General features: G+C 45.6%; 1 protein-coding gene across 1 annotated transcript in view; it reads left to right on the top strand.

Annotated features, from left to right (window-relative positions):
* Positions 1-27,723, top strand: part of LOC132405119 (serine/threonine-protein kinase 32A-like) — a 419,454-nt gene that overhangs the window by 217,010 nt on the left and 174,721 nt on the right. The window contains exon 6 of the mRNA XM_059989823.1: positions 6,683-6,772. Coding sequence (XP_059845806.1) covers positions 6,683-6,772 — 90 coding nt within the window. The remainder of the gene's footprint in view (positions 1-6,682; positions 6,773-27,723) is intronic.

Raw genomic sequence — 27,723 nt, 5'->3', positions numbered from 1 at the left:
AATTATATAACCATATAACAATTACAGCACAGAAACAGGCCATCTCGGCCCTTCTAGACCATACCGAACACTTACTCTCACCTAGTCCCACCGACCTTCACTCAGCCCATAACCCTCCATTCCTTTCCTGTCCATATACCTATCCAATTTTACTTTAAATAAGTGCCTCTACCACTTCTATTGGAAGCTCGTTCCATACAGCTACCACTCTCTGAGTAAAGAATTTCCCCCTCGTGTTACCCCTAAACTTTTGCCCCCTAACTCTCAACTCATGTCCTCTTGTTTGAATCTCCCCTACTCTCGGTGGAAAAAGCCTATCCACATCAACTCTATCTATCCCCCTCATAATTTTAAATACCTCTATCAAGTCCCCCCTCAACCTTCTACGCTCCAAAGAATAAAAACCTTAATTACTGCAAGTTTTGTTGCACAGCGAACATTATTTTGTGAAGGAAATAGTGTTTAACAAATTTAATATGATTTAAATGAATAATGTTAAATAGAGTCCATTTGGATTTCCAAAGACATGTAATGAGGTTTACAATTTATATTGTTAGAGCTAATATATTAAGATAGACAGTGAGGTGGAAAACTGACAGAAGGCATAGTTGGAAACATAGGTTATTTTCAGATTGGCAAGCTGTAACTAAAGGTGACACAAAAGTCTCTAATGAGACTATAGTCATTTTCAATCTGTTAGTCTTAGATGAAGAAATCAACCTTATTGTATCTTCATTCGTTCAATTTTTGAGATATGTGATTTTCTATTGAAGACACCATTTTGAAATGCTGCAGTCCTTCTGATGTAGGTACTCCCACAGACTTGTTGCAGATTTAGTGCCAGTGAAAACAAGGAATGGTAATGTTATTCCAATTCAGGACTTGGAGGGAGACCAACAGACAGTGGTATTCTCCTGTGTTAGCTGGCCCCATTCTTGTTTGTAGGAATCACATGTTTTGTTGAATGGCAGAGCAGCTTTGAGGATGGGCCACTGTTCTTCGTTCTTTGTATATGTTCTTATGTTTAGGAAGTGCTGTCAGGTAAGCCTAGGTGAGTAATGCTGGGGCATTTTGTGGATGGTACCTGCCAAGGTAAATCTGTTGTGAGTGGAATGAGTTTCAAGCTGGTGGGTGGGGCATTAGATAAGTGTCCTGAACAGAGTCAAACTTCTTGGATGTTATTAGAGCAACACTTGTCCAGGCAGTCCATCACACTAGTGGTTCGTGCCTTGTAGATGGAGGAAAGGTTCTGGAGTGACAGAGCATGTGTCATTTGCTACTGGAAACCCTGCCTCTGACCCACTCTGTTAGTGACAGTATCTCAAACTGCTGGAGAGCATCCACATACACAGCCTGAGATCCATTGAGGGAATTTGCTGGCATGATTGTATCACAAACCTGGAAGTCCTCAATAGGGCAAAGACTACAAGTATTGAAGCCTCGATCCTGAAAGCACAGCTTAGATGGACCAGACATGTTATATGGAGGACTCCAGACTTCCTAAGCAGCTGCTCTATGGCCAGTTATCATGTGGAAGCAGAAACCTCGTAAAAAGTCTAAAGACTGTTTGAAAGCCAGTGTTGCTTATAGTTGACTTGTTCCCTGGCATCTGGAACATAGGGCACAAAACAGAACTGGTTGTTGCACCTTGGTTAAACATGCTCACAGCAACTTAGAAGATAGGCACCACGTGGACCTGGAGACTGCTGGACAGAAGAGGCTTCACTGCCTATGGAATCAGGACAACTCCTTTGTCCCCACTGTGAACATCAATGCCATTCAAGAATTGGCCTCCACTATCTCCTCTAAACACACATCAGCTGAGCTCCACAAGTACAACTGTCGTCATTGAAATCAATGAACAACCAACTTTCCTACATTCTATGTAGCTGCTCCAGATGAACTTGTAGACAAAGCAAATTCCCAGATTGATGATGGTTGCTGCTTTGTGTCAATAAAGCTAGATATAAGAAGTAACTTTGTCTTGTAGAAGATGATTATTGCCAAACAATTTTTTTGTCTTAAATGTTGGGAGCACTTTGTAAAGACTGACCTTGATTAAGATGTGAAGAAAAGAATCTCTTGTATTAAAACATTTGATTGATTGATGGAATAAGACAAATGTTGATGATGAGATAAAGAAATCTTTATTAGCAAAGAGACCTCTAATTCAAAATAGACTCATTCCTTTTACAATGGATAATCAACTTTTATATAACTGGTTTCAAAAAGGGATTGGATATATAGGAGATTGTTTTGAAGGAGGTATATTGATGTCATTTGATCAATTAAAGAATAAATATAAAATATCAAATAACACTTTTCTGTTATTTTCAACTAAGGGCTTACTTAAGAGATAAACTGGGTCAAACAATGTTAATGCTGAAACCTAATGAAATAGAAACTCTAATTCAAAAAAGAAAAATTTAAAAAATTACTTCTTGTATGTATAATTTGATTCAAAAACAGACACTTAAACAAGGAATTTATAAGTCAAGACAAAAATGGAAAATAGATTTGAATATTAAAATTAATGAAACAAGTTGGTCAAGACTATACCTTGACAGTATGACAAATAAAATTAATGTCCGACTTAGATTAGTAGAATACAATTTTTTACATCAACTATATATTACACCGCAAAAAATAAATAGACTAAACCCAAATTTATCTGATCAATGTTTTTGATGTAATCAAGAAATTGGTACTTTTTTACATTCTACTTGGTCTTGTTTTAAAATTCAACCTTTTTGGATAAATTTAAGAGTTTTATTGGAACAAATTAGTGGAACACAACTTCCACATAACCCAATATTATTTTTACTAGGTGATACTGAAGGGATAAAACCAAAACCTAAATTGAACAAGTATCAGAAAGAATTTATAAAAATTGCATTGGCTGTAGCCAAAAAGGCTATCGCAGTTACTTGGAAATCGGATTCATACTTAAGTATGGATCGTTGGAATAATGAAATTTTTTGCTGCATTCCACTTGAAAAAATTACTTATAATTTAAGGAATAAATATGACACATTTCTGAGAATTTGGTGCCCTTATTTACAAAAGATAGGATTGTATATATAGGTGCTCCGAAGATAAAGTTATTGGTCCTCTGGGGAAAGAAACAAATACATATATTAAAACTATTTTGAATTCCATGGAGCATGTGGGGATCTTCCGATATCCAGGCAGTCTTTCTTTCTTTTTTCTTTTTTCAGATAGGGATGTTAAGGGAGGAGGGGTTAAGGGGGAGAGGGTTGATATCATATTATTCTATTCATTCTATGTAACTATCTTAAAAATTGAACAAAAAAAATTTAAAAAAATATGAAGAAAGGTGAGAAAATGAGTTTCCAGAATCGGAATCAGATTTATTCTCACTGATTTATATTATGAAGTTTGCTGATTTGCAGCAGCAGTATAGTGCAGCATATAAAATATGTTGTAAAATATAATGAGAAATACATCAAAAATAAATTTCTTAGTCTTACTGATGTTGAGTGCAAAGTCGTCATTGTGGCATCACTCAATCAACATGAAGAGAGAAAAGGACTGTGCATAACATGAAATTAGGGGAAGTTAGAAGATTGGGAAGCTTTTAAAAAATAATAGAGGGCAACTAAAAAAGTAATTAAGAAGGTAATGATGGAATATGAAAGTAAGCTAGCCAATTAATGGCAAGACTCTTTGGCAGTGTGGAGGATCAGAGGGATCTTGGGGTCCGAATCCATAGGACACTCAAAGCTGCTACACAGGTTGTCTCTGTGGTTAAGAAGGCATATGGAGCATTGGCCTTCATCAATCGTGGGATTGAGTTTAAGAGCCAAGAGGTAATGTTGCAGCTATATAAGACCCTGGTCAGACCCCACTTGGAGTACTGTGCTCAGTTCTGATCGCCTGACTACAGGAAGGACGTGGAAACCATAGAAAGAGTGCAGAGGGGATTTACAAGGATGTTGCCTGGATTGGGGAGCATACCTTATGAGAATAGAATGAGTGAACTCAGCCTTTTCTCCTTGGAGTGATGGAGGATGAGAGGTGACCTGATAGAGGTGATCAAGATAATAAGAGGCATTGATCATGTGGATAGTCAGAGGCTTTTTCCCAGGGCTGAAATGGTTAGCACAAGAAGGTGTAGTTTTAAGGTGCTTGGAAGTAGGTACAGAGGAGATGTCAGGGTTAAGTTTTATATGCAGAGAGTGGTGAGTGTGTGGAATAGGCTGCTGGTGACAGTGGTGGAGGCAGAAATGATAGAGTGTTTTAAGAGACTCCTGGATGAATACATGGATCTCAGAAAAATAGAGGGTTGTGGGTAACTCTAGGTAGTTCTAAGGTAAAGACTTGTTTGGCACAACTTTGTGGGCTAAAGGGCCTGTATTGCACTGTAGGTTTTCTATGTTTTCTATGTTTTTGTGTTTCTAATACTCTTAAAGAAGATACCTAAAGTTTCCTTAGATACATAAAGTGTAAAAGGGAGGTGAGAGTGGATATCGGACCAGTGGAAAATGATGCTGGGAAGGTAGTAATGGGAGACAACAAAATGGTGGATGATCTGAATAGGTATTTTGTGTCAGTCTTCACTGTGAAAGACACTAGCAGTATGGTGGAAGTTCCAGGTGTCAGGAGTCATGAAATGTGTGAAGTTTCTATAACTAGAGAGAAGGTTCTTGGGAAACTGAAAGGTCTGAAAATAGATAAGTCACTTGGGCCAGATGGTGTACACCCCAGGTTTCTGAAAGAGTTGGCTGAAGAGATCATGGAGGCATGAGTAATTATCTTTCAAGACTGGAAAATTGCAAGTGTCCCACCACTCTTCAAGAAGGGAGAGAGGCAGAAGAAAGGAAACTATAGGCCAGTTAGTCTGACCTCAGTGGTTGGGAAGATGCTGAAGTCGATTATTAAAAATAAGATGTTGGTATACTTGGAGACACATGATAAAATAGGCCGTGGTCAGGATGGTTTCCTCAAGGGAAAATATTGCCTTGTTGGAATTCTTTGAAGAAATAACAAGTGGGATAGACAAAGGAGAATCAGTTGAAGTTGTGTACTTGAATCTTCAGTGGGCCTTTGACAAGGTGCCCCATATGAGGCTGCTTAACAAGCTATAAACCATGGTAATACAGGAAAAATATTAGCATAGATAAAGCAGTGGCTGATTGGCAGGAGGCAAAAAGTAGGAATAAAGAGAGCCTTTTCTGGTTGGCTGCCGGTGACTAGTGGTGTTCCATGGGGGCTGTGTTGGGATTGATTCTTTTTACATTATATGTCAATAATTTGTATGATGGAATTGATGCTCTGATGCAAAGTTTGCAGACGATATGAAGAGAGGTTAAGGGGCAGATGGTTTTGAGGGAGAAGAGAGGCTACAGAAGGACTGAGACTGAATAGGAGAATGGGCAGATGGAATATAGTGTTGGGAAGTGTATGGTCATGCACTTTGGTAGAAGACATTAAAGGATTGACTATTTTGTAAATGGAAAGAAAATACAATAAACTGAGGTGCAAAGGGACTTGGTCGACCTTGGGCAGAATTCTCAAAAGGTTAATTTGGAGGTTGAGTCTGTGGTGAGGAAGGCAAATGCAATGCCAGCATACATGACAAGAGGACTAGAAAATAAAAGCAAGAATGTAATGTTGAGTCTTTATAAAGCACTGGTGAGGCCTCACTTGGAGTCTTGTCAGCAGTTTTAGGCCCCTTATCTTCAAAAGGACGTGCTGAATGGATGAAAGGATGTCTTCTCATTTGAAAAGCATTTGATGGCATTGAGATTGTGTTCACTAAAATTCAGAAGAATGGGGGTGACCCCATTGAAACCTATCGAATGGTGAATAGAGTGGATATAGAGAGATTGTATCCTATGGTGGGAGAGTCTAAGTCCAGATGACACAGCTCCAGAATAGAGTGGAGTCCTTTTAGAATGGAGATGAGGAGAAATTTCTTTAGGGAGAGGCTGGTGAATCCATGTAATTCTTTGCCACAGGTGGCCGTGGAGGCCAAGTCTTTATGTATATTTAAAACAGAGATTGATAGAATTTTGATTGGTCAGGGTGTGAAGGGATACAGGAGGAAGGTAGGATATTGGGGTTGAGAAGAAAATTGGATCAGCCAAGATGAAATGGTGGAGCAGACTCGATGGGCCAAATAGCCTAATTCTGCTCTTACATCATATGGTCTTATGTAGGACATCTATACTCCAAACCTTTGACAATAATACAGACTTAGTATAATTACTCCTGTCTTCACCATATTACAGGCTTTCCCTTTCCTTTCATTTCTTCCTTCTCTACCTCTTTTCGCTGCTTCAAGTGAAACATTGTTTCGCTCATCTGTGACCTACTAAGTATTTACTTACAGTCCTGATGACAGGTTTTGACTTGGAATGTCATCAATTCCTTCCCACCCTCACAAACCCCACCACAAATGCTGCTCAACTTCTCTTACTCAGGAGATTGTTTGTTGCTCCAGATTCCAGAATCTGCAGTCTCTTGTGTCTCTCTAAGTGCTTATGGAATTCCTTGTGACTCAGTTTAAGATTTCCAGTAATTACAAATTACTACCTAACAGATAGAGTGAGGAGTGTGGCCTGATTACCGTGAGTCCATGTAATTCCTACCAGAGGTGAGCTTTCATAAATACAATTTGACTGTGTTGAACATCTATATTTTATCTGAAACTTTTCAGGGCATGTGCACGTCACAGACTTCAACATTGCAGCAATAGTGAAGGAGGAGAAAGAAATCACCTCGATTGCAGGCACGAAGCCATACATGGGTAAGTGTGGGAAATATCATGTATGGGCTGCTCCAATGACTGAGATAATTTTAATAAAATTGAAATTTGAAGTTCAATCAGTAACACACAATGCAAACCAATGGATAATATACTGTTTATCATATTTCTAGTGAAATTTTTCACCTCAACCCCATGATGCTCCATTGGGTGCATTTATTACCTCACACATGCAAAAAAAAATACGGCCGACTAGGTGAATTGGTAACAATAGTTGAATCGGAAAGCCAAGGATAGAAGTCTCTGCTACTGTGATGAACAAGTAATGTTGGACAGAACTGTCTGTTACTGCGATGTATCAGTGACGGGATGGAAGTGTCTGTTACGGTGATGTATCAGTGACAGGGGACAGGAGTGTCTGTTACTGTGATGTATCAGTGACAGGAGACATGAGTGTCTGTGACGGTGATGTATCAGTCACAGGGGACAGGAGTGTCTGTTACGGTGACGTATCAGTGACGGGACAGGAGTGTCTGTTACAGTGACGTATCAGTGACGGGACAGGTGTGTCTGTTACTGTGATGTATCAGTGACAGGGGACAGGAGTGTCTGTTACTGTGATATTTCATTGACAGGGAACAGGAGTGTCTGTTACTGTGATGTATCAGTGACAGGGGACAGAAGTGTCCGTTACAGAGATGTATCAGTGTCAGGGGACAGGAGTGTCTGTTACTGTGATGTATCATTGACAGGGGACAGGAGTGTCTGTTACTGTGATGTATCAGTGACAGGGGACAGGATTGTCTGTTACTGTGATGTATCAGTGACAGTGGACAGGAGTGTCTGTTACGGTGATGTATCAGTGACAGGGGACAGGAGTGTCTGTTACTGTGATGTATCAGAGACGGGATAGAAGTGTCTGTTACTGTGATGTATCAGTGACAGGGGACAGAAGTGTCCGTTACTGTGATGTATCAGAGACGGGATAGAAGTGTCTGTTACTGTGATGTGTCAGTGAGAGGGGACAGGAGTGTCTGTTATGGTGATCTATCACTGACGGGACAGGAGCGTCTGTTACGATAATGTATCAGTGACGGGATAGAAGTGTCCGTTACTGTGATGTATCCGTGTCAGGGGACAGGGGTGTCTGTTACGCTGATGTATCAGTGACAGGGGACAGGAGTGTCTGTTACAGTGATGTATCAGTGACAGGGGACAGGAGTGTCTGTTACTGTGATGTATCAGAGATGGGACAAAAGTGTCTGTTACTGTGATATATCAGAGACGGAACAGAAGTGTCTGTTACTGTGATGTATCAGTGACAGGGGACAGGAGTGTCTGTTACTGTGATGTATCAGTGACGGGATAGAAGTGTCTGTTATTGTGATGTATCAGTCACAGTGGACAGAAATATCTGTTACGGTGATGTATCAGTGACGGGACAGGAGTGTCTGTTACTTTGATGTATCAGTGACACGGGACGGGAGTGTCTGTTACGGTGATGTGTCAGTGAGAGGGGACAGGAGTGTCTGTTACTGTGATCTATCACTGACGGGACAGGAGCGTCTGTTACGATAATGTATCAGTGACGGGATAGAAGTGTCCGTTACTGTGATGTATCCGTGTCAGGGGACAGGGGTGTCTGTTACGCTGATGTATCAGTGACAGGGGACAGGAGTGTCTGTTACAGTGATGTATCAGTGACGGGACAGGAGTGTCTGTTACTGTGATGTATCAGTGACAGGCGACAGGAGTGTATGTTACGGTCATGTATCAGTGACAGGGGACAGAAGTGTCCGTTACATTGATGTATCAGTGACAGGACAGGAGTGTCTGTTACGGTGACGTATCACTGACGGGACAGGACTGTCTTTTACGGTGATGTATCAGTGACAGCGGACAGGAGCGTCTGTTACTGTGATATATCAGAGACGGAACAGAAGGGTCCGTTACTGTGATGTATCAGTGACAGGGAACAGGTGTGTCTTTTACTGTGATGTATCATTGACAGGGGACAGGAGTGTCTGTTACTGTGATGTATCAGAGACGGGACAGGAGTGTCTGTTACTGTGATGTATCAGAGATGGGACAGAAGTGTCTGTTACTGTGATGTATCAGAGACGGGACAGAAGTGTCTGTTACTGTTATGTATCAGTGACGGGACGGGAGTGTCTGTTACTGTGATGTATCAGTGACGGAGGACAGGAGTGACTGCTACTGTGATGTATCAGTGACAGGGAACAGGACTGTCAGTTACGGTGATGTATCAGTGACAGGGGACAGGAGAGTCTGTTACAGTGATTTATCAGTGACAGGAGACATGAGTGTCTGTTACGGTGACGTATCAGTCACAGGGGATAGGAGTGTCTGTTACGGTGACGTATCAGTGACGGGACAGTAGTGTCTGTTACGGTGACGTATCAGTGACGGGATGGGACAGGACAGTCTATTATGGTGATGTATCAGTTACAGGGGACAGGAGTGGCTGTTACGGTGATGTCTCAGTGACGGGACAGGAGTATCTGTTACGGTGATGTATCAGTGAAGGGACAGGAGTGTCTGTTACTGTGATGAATCAGTGACAGGGGACAGGATTGTCTGTTACGGTGATCTATCAGAGTCGGGATGGAAGTGTCTGTTACTGTGATGTATCAGTGACAGGGGACAGGAGTGTCTGTTACTGTGATGTATCAGTGACGGGTGTCAGGAGTGACTGTTACTGTGATGTATCAGTGACAGTGGACAGGAGTGTCTGTTACGGTGATGTATCAGTGACAGTGGACAGGAGTGTCTGTTACTGTGATGTATCAGTGACAGTGGACAGGAGTGTCTGTTACTGTGATGTATCAGTGACGGGACAGGAGTGTCTGTTACTGTTATGTATCAGTGACAGGGGACAGGAGTGTCTGTTACTGTTATGTATCAGTGACAGGGGACAGGAGTGTCTGTTACTGTGAGATATCAGTGACGGGATAGAAGTGTCTGTTACTGTGATGTATCAAAGACGGGACAGAAGTGTCTGTTACTGTGAAGTATCAGAGACGGGACAGAAGTGTCTGTTACGGTGACGTATCAGTCACGGGACAGCAGTGTCTTTTACGGTGATGTATCAGTGACAGGGGACAGGAGCGTCTGTTACGGTGATGTATCAGTGACAGGGGACAGGAGGGGCTGTTACGGTGATGTCTCAGTGACGGAACAGGAGTATCTGTTACGGTGATGTATCAGTGACGGGACAGGAGTGTCTGTTACTGTGATGTATCAGTGACAGGGAACAGGTGTGTCTTTTACTGTGATGTATCAGTGACGGGACAGGAGTGTCTGTTACATTGATGTATCATTGACAGGGGACAGGAGTGTCTGTTACTGTGATGTATCAGAGATGGGACAGAAGTGTCTGTTACTGTGATGTATCAGAGACGGGACAGAAGTGTCTGTTACTGTTATGTATCAGTGACGGGACAGGAGTGTCTGTTACTGTGATGTATCAGAGATGGGACAGAAGTGTCTGTTACTGTGATGTATCAGAGACGGGAAAGAAGTGTCTGTTACTGTTATGTATCAGTGACGGGACGGGAGTGTCTGTTACTGTGATGTATCAGTGACGGAGGACAGGAGTGACTGTTACTGTGATGTATCAGTGACAGGGAACAGGACTGTCAGTTACGGTGATGTATCAGTGACAGGGGACAGGAGAGTCTGTTACAGTGATTTATCAGTGACAGGAGACATGAGTGTCTGTTACGGTGACGTATCAGTCACAGGGGATAGGAGTGTCTGTTACGGTGACGTATCAGTGACGGGACAGTAGTGTCTGTTACGGTGACGTATCAGTGACGGGATGGGACAGGACAGTCTATTATGGTGATGTATCAGTTACAGGGGACAGGAGTGGCTGTTACGGTGATGTCTCAGTGACGGGACAGGAGTATCTGTTACGGTGATGTATCAGTGAAGGGACAGGAGTGTCTGTTACTGTGATGAATCAGTGACAGGGGACAGGATTGTCTGTTACGGTGATCTATCAGAGTCGGGATGGAAGTGTCTGTTACTGTGATGTATCATTGACAGGGGACAGGAGTGTCTGTTACTGTGATGTATCAGTGACGGGTGTCAGGAGTGACTGTTACTGTGATGTATCAGTGACAGTGGACAGGAGTGTCTGTTACGGTGATGTATCAGTGACAGTGGACAGGAGTGTCTGTTACTGTGATGTATCAGTGACAGTGGACAGGAGTGTCTGATACTGTGATGTATCAGTGACGGGACAGGAGTGTCTGTTACTGTTATGTATCAGTGACAGGGGACAGGAGTGTCTGTTACTGTTATGTATCAGTGACAGGGGACAGGAGTGTCTGTTACTGTGAGATATCAGTGACGGGATAGAAGTGTCTGTTACTGTGATGTATCAAAGACGGGACAGAAGTGTCTGTTACTGTGAAGTATCAGAGACGGGACAGAAGTGTCTGTTACGGTGACGTATCAGTCACGGGACAGCAGTGTCTTTTACGGTGATGTATCAGTGACAGGGGACAGGAGCGTCTGTTACGGTGATGTATCAGTGACAGGGGACAGGAGGGGCTGTTACGGTGATGTCTCAGTGACGGAACAGGAGTATCTGTTACGGTGATGTATCAGTGACGGGACAGGAGTGTCTGTTACTGTGATGTATCAGTGACAGGGGACAGGAGTGTCTGTTACGGTGATGTATCAGTGACAGGGGACAGAAGTGTCCGTTACTGTCATGTATCAGTGACAGGGGACAGGAGTGTCTGTTACTGTGATGTATCAGTGACAGGGAACAGGTGTGTCCGTTACTGTGATGTATCAGTGACAGGGAACAGGTGTGTCTTTTACTGTGATGTATCAGTGACAGGGGACAGGAGTGTCTGTTACATTGATGTATCATTGACAGGGGACAGGAGTGTCTGTTACATTGATATATCAGTGACAGGGGACAGGAGTGTCTGTTACGGTGATGTATCAGTGACAGGGAACAGGTGTGTCTGTTACGGTGATGTTTCAGTGACAGGGGACATCAGTGTCTGTTACTGTGATGTATCAGTGATGGGATAGAAGTGTCTGTTACTGTGATGCATCAGTGACAGGGGACATGAGTGTCTGTGACGCTGACGAATAAGTCACAGGGGACAGGAGTGTCTGTTACGGTGATGTATCAGTGACAGGGTTCAGGAGTGTCTGTTACTGTGATGTATCAGTGACAGGGGACAGGAGTGTCTGTTACGGTGATGAATCAGTGACGGGACAGGAGCGTCTGTTACGGTGATGTATCAGTGACGGGTGACAGCAGTGACTGTTAATGTGATGCATCAGTGACAGTGGACAGGAGTGTCAGTTACAGTGATGTATCAGTCACAGGGGACAGGAGTGTATGTTACGGTGATGTATCAGTGACAGGGTTCAGGAGTGTCTGTTACTGTGATGTATCAGTGACAGGGGACAGGAGTGTCTGTTACGGTGATGAATCAGTGACGGGACAGGAGCGTCTGTTACGGTGATGTATCAGTGACAGGGTTCAGGAGTGTCTGTTACTGTGATGTATCAGTGACAGGGGACAGGAGTGTCTGTTACGGTGATGAATCAGTGACGGGACAGGAGCGTCTGTTACGGTGATGTATCAGTGACAGGGTTCAGGAGTGTCTGTTAATGTGATGCATCAGTGACAGGGGACAGGAGTGTCTGTTACTCTGATGTATCAGTGACAGGGGACCGGAGTGTCTGTTACTGTGATGTATCAGTGACAGTGGACAGGAGTGTCAGTTACAGTGATGTATCAGTGACAGGGAACAGGTGTGTCTGTTACTGTGAAGTATCAGAGACGGGACGGAAGTGTCTGTTACGGTGATGTATCAGTGATAAGGGACAGGAGTGTCTGTTATGGTGATGTATCAGTGACAGGGGACAGGAGGGGCTTTTACGGTGATGTATCAGTGACGGGACAGGAGTGTCTGTTACTGTGATGTATCAGTGACAGGGGACAGGAGTGTCTGTTACGGTGATGTATCAGTGACAGGGGACAGAAGTGTCCGTTACTGTCATGTATCAGTGACAGGGGACAGGAGTGTCTGTTACTGTGATGTATCAGTGACAGGGAACAGGTGTGTCTTTTACTGTGAAGTATCAGAGACGGGACGGAAGTGTCTGTTACGGTGATGTATCAGTGATAAGGGACAGGAGTGTCTGTTATGGTGATGTCTCAGTGACGGGACAGGAGTGTCTGTTACAGTGATGTATCAGTGACAGGGGACAGAAGTGTCCGTTACTGTGATGTATCAGTGACAGGGAACAGGTGTGTCTTTTACTGTGATGTATCAGTGACAGGGGACAGGAGTGTCTGTTACATTGATGTATCAGTGACGGGACAGGTGTGTCTGTTACGGTGATGTATCAGTGACAGGCGACAGCAGTGTCTGTTACTGTAAAGTATCAGTACCAGGGGACAAGAGTGTCTGTTACGGTGATGTATCAGTGACAGGGGACAGGAGTGTCTCTTAAAGTGATGTATCAGTGACAGGGAACAGGAGAGTCTGTTACAGTGATTTATCAGTGACAGGGGACAGGAGTGTCTGTTACGGTGACGTATCAGTGACGGGACAGTAGTGTCTGTTACGGTGACGTATCAGTGAAGGGATGGGACAGGACAGTCTATTATGGTGATGTATCAGTTACAGGGGACAGGAGTGGCTGTTACGGTGATGTCTCAGTGACGGGACAGGAGTATCTGTTACGGTGATGTATCAGTGAAGGGACAGGAGTGTCTGTTACTGTGATGAATCAGTGACAGGGGACAGGAGTGTCTGTTACTGTGATGTATCAGTGATGGGATAGAACTGTCTGTTACTGTGATATATCAGTGACAGGCGACAGGAGTGTCTGTTACAGTGATGTATCAGTGACGGGACAGGAGTGTCTGTTACTGTGATGTATCAGTGACGGGATAGAAGTGTCTGTTACTGTGATGTATCAGTGACAGGGTATAGAAGTGACGGTAACTGTGATGTAGCAGTGTCAGGGGACAGGGGTGTCTGTTACTGTGATGTATCAGTGACAGGGTATAGAAGTGTCCGTTACTGTGATGTAGCAGTGACAGGGTATAGAAGTGTCCGTTACTGTGATGTAGCAGTGTCAGGGGACAGGAGTGTCTGTTACTGTGATGTATCAGTGACAGGCTATAGAAGTGTCCGTTACTGTGATGTATCAGTGACAGGGTATAGAAGTGTCCGTTACTGTGATGTAGCAGTGTCAGGGGACAGGGGTGTCTGTTACTGTGATGTATCAGTGACAGGGGACAGGAGTGTCTGTTACTGTGATGTATCAGTGACGGGACAGGAATGTCTGTTACTGTGATGTATCAGTGACGGGACAGGAGTGTCTGTTACTGTCATGTTTCAGTGACAGGGAACAGGTGTGTCTTTTACTGTGATTTATCAGTGACAGGGGACAGGAGTATCTGTTACTGTGATATATCAGTGACAGGCGACAGGAGTGTCTGTTACTGTGAAGTATCAGTGACGGGACATGAGTGTCTGTTACGGTGACATATAAGTCACAGGGGACTGGAGTGTCTGTTACGGTGATGTATCAGAGATGTGACAGAAGTGTCTGTTACGGTGATGTATCAGTGACGGGACAGGAGTGTCTGTTACGGTGATGTATCAGTGACAGGGGACAGGAGTGTCTGCTACTGTGATGTATCAGTGACGGGACAGGAGTGTCTGTTACTGTGATGTATCAGTGACAGGCGACAGGATTGTCTGTTACGGTAATTTATCAGTGACGGGGGACAGGAGTGACTGTTAATGTGATGCATCAGTGACAGTGGACAGGAGTGTCTGTTACGGTGATGTATCAGTGACAGGGGACAGGAGTGTCTGTTACGTTGATGTCTCAGTGACGGGACAGGAGTGTCTGTTACTGTGATGTATCAGTGACAGTGGACAGGAGTGTCTGTTATGGTGATGTATCAGTGACGGGACAGAAGTGTCCATTACTGTGATGTATCAGAGACGGGATAGAAGTGTCTGTTACTGTGATGTATCAGTGACAGGGGACAGGAGTGACTGTTACTGTGATGTATCAGTGACAGTGGACAGGAGTGTCTGTTACGGTGATGTCTCAGTGACGGGACAGGAGTATCTGTTACGGTGATGTATCAGTGAAGGGACAGGAGTGTCTGTTACTGTGATGAATCAGTGACAGGGGACAGGATTGTCTGTTACGGTGATCTATCAGAGTCGGGATGGAAGTGTCTGTTACTGTGATGTATCAGTGATGGGATAGAAGTGTCTGTTACTGTGATGCATCAGTGACAGGGGACATGAGTGTCTGTGACGCTGACGAATAAGTCACAGGGGACAGGAGTGTCTGTTACGGTGATGTATCAGTGACAGGGGACATGAGTGTCTGTGAGGCTGACGAATAAGTCACGGGACAGGAGTGTCTGTTACGGTGATGTATCAGTGACAGGGTTCAGGAGTGTCTGTTACTGTGATGTATCAGTGACAGGGGACAGGAGTGTCTGTTACGGTGATGAATCAGTGACGGGACAGGAGCGTCTGTTACGGTGATGTATCAGTGACGGGTGACAGCAGTGACTGTTAATGTGATGCATCAGTGACAGTGGACAGGAGTGTCAGTTACAGTGATGTATCAGTCACAGGGGACAGGAGTGTATGTTACGGTGATGTATCAGTGACAGGGTTCAGGGGTGTCTGTTACTGTGATGTATCAGTGACAGGGGACAGGAGTGTCTGTTACGGTGATGAATCAGTGACGGGACAGGAGAGTCTGTTACGGTGATGTATCAGTGACGGGTGACAGCAGTGTCTGTTAATGTGATGCATCAGTGACAGGGGACAGGAGTGTCTGTTACGTTGATGTCTCAGTGACGGGACAGGAGTATCTGTTACGGTGATGTATCAGTGACGGGACAGGAGTGTCTGTTACTGTGATGTATCAGTGACAGTGGACAGGAGTGTCTGTTATGGTGATGTATCAGAGACGGGATGGAAGTGTCTGTTACTGTGATGTATCAGTGACAGGGGACAGGAGTGTCTGTTACTCTGATGTATCAGAGACGGGATGGAAGTGTCTGTTACTGTGATGTATCAGTGACAGGGGACAGGAGTGTCTGTTACTCTGATGTATCAGTGACAGGGGACAGGAGTGTCTGTTACTCTGATGTATCAGTGACAGGGGACAGGAGTGTCTGTTACTGTGATGTATCAGAGACGGGAAGGAAGTGTCTGTTACTGTGATGTATCAGTGACGGGACAGGAGTGTCTGTTACTGTGATGTATCAGTGACAGGGGACAGGAGTGTCTGCTACTGTGATGTATCAGTGACAGGGGACAGGAGTGTCTGTTACGGTGATTTATCAGTGACGGGGGACAGGAGTGACTGTTAATGTGATGCATCAGTGACAGTGGACAGGAGTGTCTGTTACGGTGATGTATCAGTGACAGGGTCAGGAGTGTCTGTTACGTTGATGTCTCAGTGACGGGACAGGAGTATCTCTTACGGTGATGTATCAGTGACGGGACAGGAGTGTCTGTTACTGTGATGTATCAGTGACGGGATAGAAGTGTCTGTTACGGTGATGTATCAGAGACGGGACAGAAGTGTCTGTTACTGTGATGTATCAGTGACAGGGGACAGGTGTGTCTGTTACTCTGATGTATCAGAGACGGGATGGAAGTGTCTGTTACTGTGATGTATCAGTGACGGGGGACAGGAGTGACTGTTACTGTGATGTATCAGTGAAAGGGGGCAGGAGTGTCTGTTACTGTGATATATCAGAGACGGAACAGAAGGGTCCGTTACTGTGATGTATCAGTGACAGGGAACAGGTGTGTCTTTTACTGTGATGTATCAGTGACGGGACAGGAGTGTCTGTTACATTGATGTATCATTCACAGGGGACAGGAGTGTCTGTTACTGTGATGTATCAGAGATGGGACAGAAGTGTCTGTTACTGTGATGTATCAGTGACGGGACAGAAGTGTCTGTTACTGTTATGTATCAGTGACGGGACAGGAGTGTCTGTTACTGTGATGTATCAGAGATGGGACAGAAGTGTCTGTTACTGTGATGTATCAGAGACGGGACAGAAGTGTCTGTTACTGTTATGTATCAGTGACGGGACGGGAGTGTCTGTTACTGTGATGTATCAGTGACGGAGGACAGGAGTGACTGTTACTGTGATGTATCAGTGACAGGGAACAGGACTGTCAGTTACGGTGATGTATCAGTGACAGGGGACAGGAGAGTCTGTTACAGTGATTTATCAGTGACAGGAGACATGAGTGTCTGTTACGGTGACGTATCAGTCACAGGGGATAGGAGTGTCTGTTACGGTGACGTATCAGTGATGGGACAGGAGTATCTGTTACGGTGATGTATCAGTGAAGGGACAGGAGTGTCTGTTACTGTGATGAATCAGTGACAGGGGACAGGATTGTCTGTTACGGTGATCTATCAGAGTCGGGATGGAAGTGTCTGTTACTGTGATGTATCAGTGACAGGGGACAGGAGTGTCTGTTACTGTGATGTATCAGTGACGGGTGTCAGGAGTGACTGTTACTGTGATGTATCAGTGACAGTGGACAGGAGTGTCTGTTACGGTGATGTCTCAGTGACGGGACAGGAGTATCTGTTACGGTGATGTATCAGTGAAGGGACAGGAGTGTCTGTTACTGTGATGAATCAGTGACAGGGGACAGGATTGTCTGTTACGGTGATCTATCAGAGTCGGGATGGAAGTGTCTGTTACTGTGATGTATCAGTGATGGGATAGAAGTGTCTGTTACTGTGATGCATCAGTGACAGGGGACATGAGTGTCTGTGACGCTGACGAATAAGTCACAGGGGACAGGAGTGTCCGTTACGGTGATGTATCAGTGACAGGGGACATGAGTGTCTGTGAGGCTGACGAATAAGTCACAGGGGACAGGAGTGTCTGTTACGGTGATGTATCAGTGACAGGGTTCAGGAGTGTCTGTTACTGTGATGTATCAGTGACAGGGGACAGGAGTGTCTGTTACGGTGATGAATCAGTGACGGGACAGGAGCGTCTGTTACGGTGATGTATCAGTGACGGGTGACAGCAGTGACTGTTAATGTGATGCATCAGTGACAGTGGACAGGAGTGTCAGTTACAGTGATGTATCAGTCACAGGGGACAGGAGTGTATGTTACGGTGATGTATCAGTGACAGGGTTCAGGGGTGTCTGTTACTGTGATGTATCAGTGACAGGGGACAGGAGTGTCTGTTACGGTGATGAATCAGTGACGGGACAGGAGAGTCTGTTACGGTGATGTATCAGTGACGGGTGACAGCAGTGTCTGTTAATGTGATGCATCAGTGACAGGGGACAGGAGTGTCTGTTACGTTGATGTCTCAGTGACGGGACAGGAGTATCTGTTACGGTGATGTATCAGTGACGGGACAGGAGTGTCTGTTACTGTGATGTATCAGTGACAGTGGACAGGAGTGTCTGTTATGGTGATGTATCAGTGACGGGACAGTAGTGTCCATTACTGTGATGTATCAGAGACGGGATAGAAGTGTCTGTTACTGTGATGTATCAGTGACAGGGGACAGGAGTGTCTGTTACTGTGATGTATCAGTGACAGGGGACAGGAGTGTCTGTTACTCTGATGTATCAGTGACAGGGGACAGGAGTGTCTGTTACTGTGATGTATCAGAGACGGGATGGAAGTGTCTGTTACTGTGATGTATCAGTGACAGGGGACAGGAGTGTCTGTTACTCTGATGTATCAGAGACGGGATGGAAGTGTCTGTTACTGTGATGTATCAGTGACAGGGGACAGGAGTGTCTGTTACTCTGATGTATCAGTGACAGGGGACAGGTGTGTCTGTTACTCTGATGTATCAGTGACAGGGGACAGGAGTGTCTGTTACTGTGATGTATCAGAGACGGGAAGGAAGTGTCTGTTACTGTGATGTATCAGTGACGGGACAGGAGTGTCTGTTACTGTGATGTATCAGTGACAGGGGACAGGAGTGTCTGCTACTGTGATGTATCAGTGACAGGGGACAGGAGTGTCTGTTACGGTGATTTATCAGTGACGGGGGACAGGAGTGTCTGTTACTGTGATGAATCAGTGACAGGGGACAGGATTGTCTGTTACGGTGATCTATCAGAGTCGGGATGGAAGTCTCTGTTACTGTGATGTATCAGTGACAGTGGACAGGAGTGTCTGTTACGGTGATGTATCAGTGACAGTGGACAGGAGTGTCTGTTACTGTGATGTATCAGTGACAGTGGACAGGAGTGTCTGTTACTGTGATGTATCAGTGACGGGACAGGAGTGTCTGTTACTGTTATGTATCAGTGACAGCGGACAGGAGTGTCTGTTACTGTTATGTATCAGTGACAGGGGACAGGAGTGTCTGTTACTGTGAGATATCAGTGACGGGATAGAAGTGTCTGTTACTGTGATGTATCAAAGATGGGACAGAAGTGTCTGTTACTGTGAAGTATCAGAGACGGGACAGAAGTGTCTGTTACGGTGACGTATCAGTCACGGGACAGCAGTGTCTTTTACGGTGATGTATCAGTGACAGGGGACAGGAGCGTCTGTTACGGTGATGTATCAGTGACAGGGGACAGGAGGGGCTGTTACGGTGATGTCTCAGTGACGGAACAGGAGTATCTGTTACGGTGATGTATCAGTGACGGGACAGGAGTGTCTGTTACTGTGATGTATCAGTGACAGGGGACAGGAGTGTCTGTTACGGTGATGTATCAGTGACAGGGGACAGAAGTGTCCGTTACTGTCATGTATCAGTGACAGGGGACAGGAGTGTCTGTTACTGTGATGTATCAGTGACAGGGAACAGGTGTGTCCGTTACTGTGATGTATCAGTGACAGGGAACAGGTGTGTCTTTTACTGTGATGTATCAGTGACAGGGGACAGGAGTGTCTGTTACATTGATGTATCATTGACAGGGGACAGGAGTGTCTGTTACATTGATATATCAGTGACAGGGGACAGGAGTGTCTGTTACGGTGATGTATCAGTGACAGGGGACAGGAGTGTCTGTTACGGTGATGTATCAGTGACAGGGAACAGGTGTGTCTGTTACGGTGATGTTTCAGTGACAGGGGACATCAGTGTCTGTTACTGTGATGTATCAGTGATGGGATAGAAGTGTCTGTTACTGTGATGCATCAGTGACAGGGGACATGAGTGTCTGTGACGCTGACGAATAAGTCACAGGGGACAGGAGTGTCTGTTACGGTGATGTATCAGTGACAGGGTTCAGGAGTGTCTGTTACTGTGATGTATCAGTGACAGGGGACAGGAGTGTCTGTTACGGTGATGAATCAGTGACGGGACAGGAGCGTCTGTTACGGTGATGTATCAGTGACAGGGTTCAGGAGTGTCTGTTACTGTGATGTATCAGTGACAGGGGACAGCAGTGTCTGTTACGGTGATGAATCAGTGACGGGACAGGAGCGTCTGTTACGGTGATGTATCAGTGACGGGTGACAGCAGTGACTGTTAATGTGATGCATCAGTGACAGGGGACAGGAGTGTCTGTTACTCTGATGTATCAGTGACAGGGGACCGGAGTGTCTGTTACTGTGATGTATCAGTGACAGTGGACAGGAGTGTCAGTTACAGTGATGTATCAGTGACAGGGAACAGTTGTGTCTGTTACTGTGAAGTATCAGAGACGGGACGGAAGTGTCTGTTACGGTGATATATCAGTGATAAAGGACAGGAGTGTCTGTTATGGTGATGTATCAGTGACAGGGGACAGGAGGGGCTGTTACGGTGATGTATCAGTGACGGGACAGGAGTGTCTGTTACTGTGATGTATCAGTGACAGGGGACAGGAGTGTCTGTTACGGTGATGTATCAGTGACAGGGGACAGAAGTGTCCGTTACTGTCATGTATCAGTGACAGGGGACAGGAGTGTCTGTTACTGTGATGTATCAGTGACAGGGAACAGGTGTGTCTTTTACTGTGAAGTATCAGAGACGGGACGGAAGTGTCTGTTACGGTGATGTATCAGTGATAAGGGACAGGAGTGTCTGTTATGGTGATGTCTCAGTGACGGGCCAGGAGTGTCTGTTACAGTGATGTATCAGTGACAGGGGACAGAAGTGTCCGTTACTGTGATGTATCAGTGACAGGGGACAGGAGTGTCTGTTACATTGATGTATCAGTGACGGGACAAGTGTGTCTGTTACGGTGATGTATCAGTGACAGGGGACAGGAGTGTCTGTTACGGTGATGTATCAGAGATGGGACAGAAGTGTCTGTTACTGTGATGTATCAGAGACGGGACAGAAGTGTCTGTTACTGTTATGTATCAGTGACGGGACAGGAGTTTCTGTTACTGTGATGTATCAGTGACGGGACAGGAGTGTCTGTTATTGTGATGTATCAGTGACAGTGGACATGAGTGTCTGTTACGGTGACATATAAGTCACAGGGGACAGGAGTGTCTCTTAAAGTGATGTATCAGTGACAGGGAACAGGAGAGTCTGTTACAGTGATTTATCAGTGACGGGACATGAGTGTCTGTTACGGTGACATATAAGTCACAGGGGACAGGAGTGTCTCTTAAAGTGATGTATCAGTGACAGGGAACCGGAGAGTCTGTTACAGTGATTTATCAGTGACAGGGGACAGGAGTGTCTGTTACGGTGACGTATCAGTGACGGGACAGTAGTGTCTGTTACGGTGACGTATCAGTGAAGGGATGGGACAGGACAGTCTATTATGGTGATGTATCAGTTACAGGGGACAGGAGTGGCTGTTACGGTGATGTCTCAGTGACGGGACAGGAGTATCTGTTACGGTGATGTATCAGTGAAGGGACAGGAGTGTCTGTTACTGTGATGAATCAGTGACAGGGGACAGGAGTGTCTGTTACTGTGATGTATCAGTGATGGGATAGAAGTGTCTGTTACTGTGATATATCAGTGACAGGGAACAGGTGTGTCCGTTACTGTGATGTATCAGTGACAGGGAACAGGTGTGTCTTTTACTGTGATGTATCAGTGACAGGGGACAGGAGTGTCTGTTACATTGATGTATCATTGACAGGGGACAGGAGTGTCTGTTACATTGATATATCAGTGACAGGGGACAGGAGTGTCTGTTACGGTGATGTATCAGTGACAGGGGACAGGAGTGTCTGTTACGGTGATGTATCAGTGACAGGGTTCAGGAGTGTCTGTTACTGTGATGTATCAGTGACAGGGGACAGGAGTGTCTGTTACGGTGATGAATCAGTGACGGGACAGGAGCGTCTGTTACGGTGATGTATCAGTGACGGGTGACAGCAGTGACTGTTAATGTGATGCATCAGTGACAGTGGACAGGAGTGTCAGTTACAGTGATGTATCAGTCACAGGGGACAGGAGTGTATGTTACGGTGATGTATCAGTGACAGGGTTCAGGAGTGTCTGTTACTGTGATGTATCAGTGACAGGGGACAGGAGTGTCTGTTACGGTGATGAATCAGTGACGGGACAGGAGCGTCTGTTACGGTGATGTATCAGTGACAGGGTTCAGGAGTGTCTGTTACTGTGATGTATCAGTGACAGGGGACAGCAGTGTCTGTTACGGTGATGAATCAGTGACGGGACAGGAGCGTCTGTTACGGTGATGTATCAGTGACGGGTGACAGCAGTGACTGTTAATGTGATGCATCAGTGACAGGGGACAGGAGTGTCTGTTACTCTGATGTATCAGTGACAGGGGACCGGAGTGTCTGTTACTGTGATGTATCAGTGACAGTGGACAGGAGTGTCAGTTACAGTGATGTATCAGTGACAGGGAACAGTTGTGTCTGTTACTGTGAAGTATCAGAGACGGGACGGAAGTGTCTGTTACGGTGATATATCAGTGATAAAGGACAGGAGTGTCTGTTATGGTGATGTATCAGTGACAGGGGACAGGAGGGGCTGTTACGGTGATGTATCAGTGACGGGACAGGAGTGTCTGTTACTGTGATGTATCAGTGACAGGGGACAGGAGTGTCTGTTACGGTGATGTATCAGTGACAGGGGACAGAAGTGTCCGTTACTGTCATGTATCAGTGACAGGGGACAGGAGTGTCTGTTACTGTGATGTATCAGTGACAGGGAACAGGTGTGTCTTTTACTGTGAAGTATCAGAGACGGGACGGAAGTGTCTGTTACGGTGATGTATCAGTGATAAGGGACAGGAGTGTCTGTTATGGTGATGTCTCAGTGACGGGCCAGGAGTGTCTGTTACAGTGATGTATCAGTGACAGGGGACAGAAGTGTCCGTTACTGTGATGTATCAGTGACAGGGGACAGGAGTGTCTGTTACATTGATGTATCAGTGACGGGACAAGTGTGTCTGTTACGGTGATGTATCAGTGACAGGGGACAGGAGTGTCTGTTACGGTGATGTATCAGAGATGGGACAGAAGTGTCTGTTACTGTGATGTATCAGAGACGGGACAGAAGTGTCTGTTACTGTTATGTATCAGTGACGGGACAGGAGTTTCTGTTACTGTGATGTATCAGTGACGGGACAGGAGTGTCTGTTATTGTGATGTATCAGTGACAGTGGACATGAGTGTCTGTTACGGTGACATATAAGTCACAGGGGACAGGAGTGTCTCTTAAAGTGATGTATCAGTGACAGGGAACAGGAGAGTCTGTTACAGTGATTTATCAGTGACGGGACATGAGTGTCTGTTACGGTGACATATAAGTCACAGGGGACAGGAGTGTCTCTTAAAGTGATGTATCAGTGACAGGGAACCGGAGAGTCTGTTACAGTGATTTATCAGTGACAGGGGACAGGAGTGTCTGTTACGGTGACGTATCAGTGACGGGACAGTAGTGTCTGTTACGGTGACGTATCAGTGAAGGGATGGGACAGGACAGTCTATTATGGTGATGTATCAGTTACAGGGGACAGGAGTGGCTGTTACGGTGATGTCTCAGTGACGGGACAGGAGTATCTGTTACGGTGATGTATCAGTGAAGGGACAGGAGTGTCTGTTACTGTGATGAATCAGTGACAGGGGACAGGAGTGTCTGTTACTGTGATGTATCAGTGATGGGATAGAAGTGTCTGTTACTGTGATATATCAGTGACAGGCGACAGGAGTGTCTGTTACAGTGATGTATCAGTGACGGGACAGGAGTGTCTGTTACGGTGATGTATCAGTGCCAGGGGACAGAAGTGTCTGTTACTGTGATGTTTCAGTGACAGGGAACAGGTATGTCTTTTACTGTGATTTATCAGTGACAGGGGACAGGAGAGTCTGTTACTGTGATGTATCAGTGATGGGATAGAAGTGTCTGTTACTGTGATATATCAGTTACAGGCGACAGGAGTGTCTGTTACTCTGATGTATCAGTGACAGGGGACAGGAGTGTCTGCTACTGTGATGTATCAGTGACGGGATAGAAGTGTCTGTTACTGTGATGTATCAGTGACCGGATAGAAGTGTCTGTTACTGTGATGTATCAGTGACAGGGTATAGAAGTGTCCGTTACTGTGATGTAGCAGTGTCAGGGGACAGGGGTGTCTGTTACTGTGATGTATCAGTGACAGGGTATAGAAGTGTCCGTTACTGTGATGTAGCAGTGACAGGGTATAGAAGTGTCCGTTACTGTGATGTAGCAGTGTCAGGGGACAGGAGTGTCTGTTACTGTGATGTATCAGTGACAGGGTATAGAAGTGTCCGTTACTGTGATGTATCAGTGACAGGGTATAGAAGTGTCCGTTACTGTGATGTAGCAGTGTCAGGGGACAGGGGTGTCTGTTACTGTGATGTATCAGTGACAGGGGACAGGAGTGTCTGTTACTGTGATGTATCAGTGACGGGACAGGAATGTCTGTTACTGTGATGTATCAGTGACGGGACAGGAGTGTCTGTTACTATCATGTTTCAGTGACAGGGAACAGGTGTGTCTTTTACTGTGATTTATCAGTGACAGGGGACAGGAGTATCTGTTACTGTGATATATCAGTGACAGGCGACAGGAGTGTCTGTTACTGTGAAGTATCAGTGACGGGACATGAGTGTCTGTTACGGTGACATATAAGTCACAGGGGACTGGAGTGTCTGTTACGGTGATGTATCAGAGATGGGACGGAAGTGTCTGTTACGGTGATGTATCAGTGACGGGACAGGAGTGTCTGTTACGGTGATGTATCAGAGATGGGACGGAAGTGTCTGTTACGGTGATGTATCAGTGACGGGACAGGAGTGTCTGTTACGGTGATGTATCAGTGACAGGGGACAGGAGTGTCTGCTACTATGATGTATCAGTGACGGGACAGGAGTGTCTGTTACTATGATGTATCAGTGACAGGCGACAGGATTGTCTGTTACGGTAATTTATCAGTGACGGGGGACAGGAGTGACTGTTAATGTGATGCATCAGTGACAGTGGACAGGAGTATCTGTTACGGTGATGTATCAGTGAAGGGACAGGAGTGTCTGTTACTGTGATGAATCAGTGATGGGATAGAAGTGTCTGTTACTGTGATATATCAGTGACAGGCGACAGGAGTGTCTGTTACAGTGATGTATCAGTGACAGGCGACAGGAGTGTCTGTTACAGTGATTTATCAGTGACAGGGGACAGGAGTGTCTGTTACGTTGATGTCTCAGTGACGGGACAGGAGTATCTGTTACGGTGATGTATCAGTGACGGGACAGGAGTGTCTGTTACTGTGATGTATCAGTGACAGTGGACAGGAGTGTCTGTTATGGTGATGTATCAGTGACGGGACAGAAGTGTCCATTACTGTGATGTATCAGAGACGGGATAGAAGTGTCTGTTACTGTGATGTATCAGTGACAGGGGACAGGAGTGTCTGTTACTGTGATGTATCAGTGACAGGGGACAGGAGTGTCTGTTACTCTGATGTATCAGTGACAGGGGACAGGAGTGTCTGTTACTGTGATGTATCAGAGACGGGATGGAAGTGTCTGTTACTGTGATGTATCAGTGACAGGGGACAGGAGTGTCTGTTACTCTGATGTATCAGAGACGGGATGGAAGTGTCTGTTACTGTGATGTATCAGTGACAGGGGACAGGAGTGTCTGTTACTGTGATGTATCAGTGACAGGGGACAGGAGTGTCTGTTACTCTGATGTATCAGTGACAGGGGACAGGAGTGTCTGTTACTGTGATGTATCAGAGACGGGAAGGAGGTGTCTGTTACTGTGATGTATCAGTGACGGGACAGGAGTGTCTGTTACTGTGATGTATCAGTGACAGGGGACAGGAGTGTCTGCTACTGTGATGTATCAGTGACAGGGGACAGGAGTGTCTGTTACGGTGATTTATCAGTGACGGGGGACAGGAGTGACTGTTAATGTGATGCATCAGTGACAGTGGACAGGAGTGTCTGTTACGGTGATGTATCAGTGACAGGGTCAGGAGTGTCTGTTACGTTGATGTCTCAGTGACGGGACAGGAGTATCTGTTACGGTGATGTATCAGTGACGGGACAGGAGTGTCTGTTACTGTGATGTATCAGTGACGGGATAGAAGTGTCTGTTACGGTGATGTATCAGAGATGGGACAGAAGTGTCTGTTACTGTGATGTATCAGTGACAGGGGACAGGTGTGTCTGTTACTCTGATGTATCCGAGACGGGATGGAAGTGTCTATTACTGTGATGTATCAGTGACGGGGGACAGGAGTGACTGTTAATGTGATGCATCAGTGACAGTGGACAGGAGTGTCTGTTACGGTGATGTATCAGTGACAGGGTCAGGAGTGTCTGTTACGTTGATGTCTCAGTGACGGGACAGGAGTATCTGTTACGGTGATGTATCAGTGACGGGACAGGAGTGTCTGTTACTGTGATGTATCAGTGACGGGATAGAAGTGTCTGTTACGGTGATGTATCAGAGATGGGACAGAAGTGTCTGTTACTGTGATGTATCAGTGACAGGGGACAGGTGTGTCTGTTACTCTGATGTATCAGAGACGGGATGGAAGTGTCTGTTACTGTGATGTATCAGTGACGGGGGACAGGAGTGACTGTTACTGTGATGTATCAGTGACAGGGGACAGGATTGTCTGTTACGGTGATGTATCAGTGACGGGGGACAGGAGTGACTGTTACTGTGATGTATCAGTGAAAGGGGGCAGGAGTGTCGGCTACGGTGATGTATCAGTGACAGGGGACAGGAGCGTCTGTTACGGTGATGTATCAGTGCCAGGGGACAGGAGGGGCTGTTACGGTGATGTCTCAGTGACGTGACAGGAGTATCTGTTACGGTGATGTATCATTGACGGGGGACAGGAGTGTCTGGTACTGTGATGTATCAGTGACAGGGGACAGGAGTGTCTGCTACGTTGACGTATCACTGACGGGACAGGAGTGTCTGTTACTGTGATGTATCAGTGACAGGGGACAGGAGTGCTGTTACTGTGATGTATCAGTGACAGTGGACAGGAGTGTCTGTTACGGTGATGCATCAGTAACAGGGGACAGGAGTGTCTGTTACTGTGATGTATCAGTGACAGGGGACAGGAGTGTCTGCTACATTGACGTATCAGTGACGGGACAGGAGTGTCTGTTACTGTGATGTATCAGAGACGGGATAGAAGTGTCTGTTACTGTGATGTATCAGAGACGGGACAGAAGTGTCTGTTACTGTGATGTACCAGTGACAGGGGACAGGAGTGTCTGTTACTGTGATGTATCAGAGATGGGAATGAAGTGTCTGTTACTGTAAAGTATCAGAGATTGGACAGAAGTGTCTCTTACTGTGATGTATCAGAGACGGGACCAAAGTGTCTGTTACGGTGATGTATCAGAGACAGGGAACAGGAGTGTCTGTTACTGTGATGTATCAGGGATGGGACAGAAGTGTCTGTTACTATGATATATCAGAGACCAAACAGAAGTGTCTGTTACTGTGATGTATCAGTGACAGGGGACAGGAGTGTCTGGTACTGTGATGTATCAGT

The sequence above is a fragment of the Hypanus sabinus genome, chromosome 15 (assembly GCF_030144855.1).
Source record: "Hypanus sabinus isolate sHypSab1 chromosome 15, sHypSab1.hap1, whole genome shotgun sequence".
In the NCBI taxonomy this organism is placed as follows: Eukaryota; Metazoa; Chordata; class Chondrichthyes; order Myliobatiformes; family Dasyatidae; genus Hypanus; species Hypanus sabinus.
The sequence above is the reverse complement of the archived record's forward strand: the minus strand, read 5'-3'. Positions and strand labels throughout refer to the sequence as shown.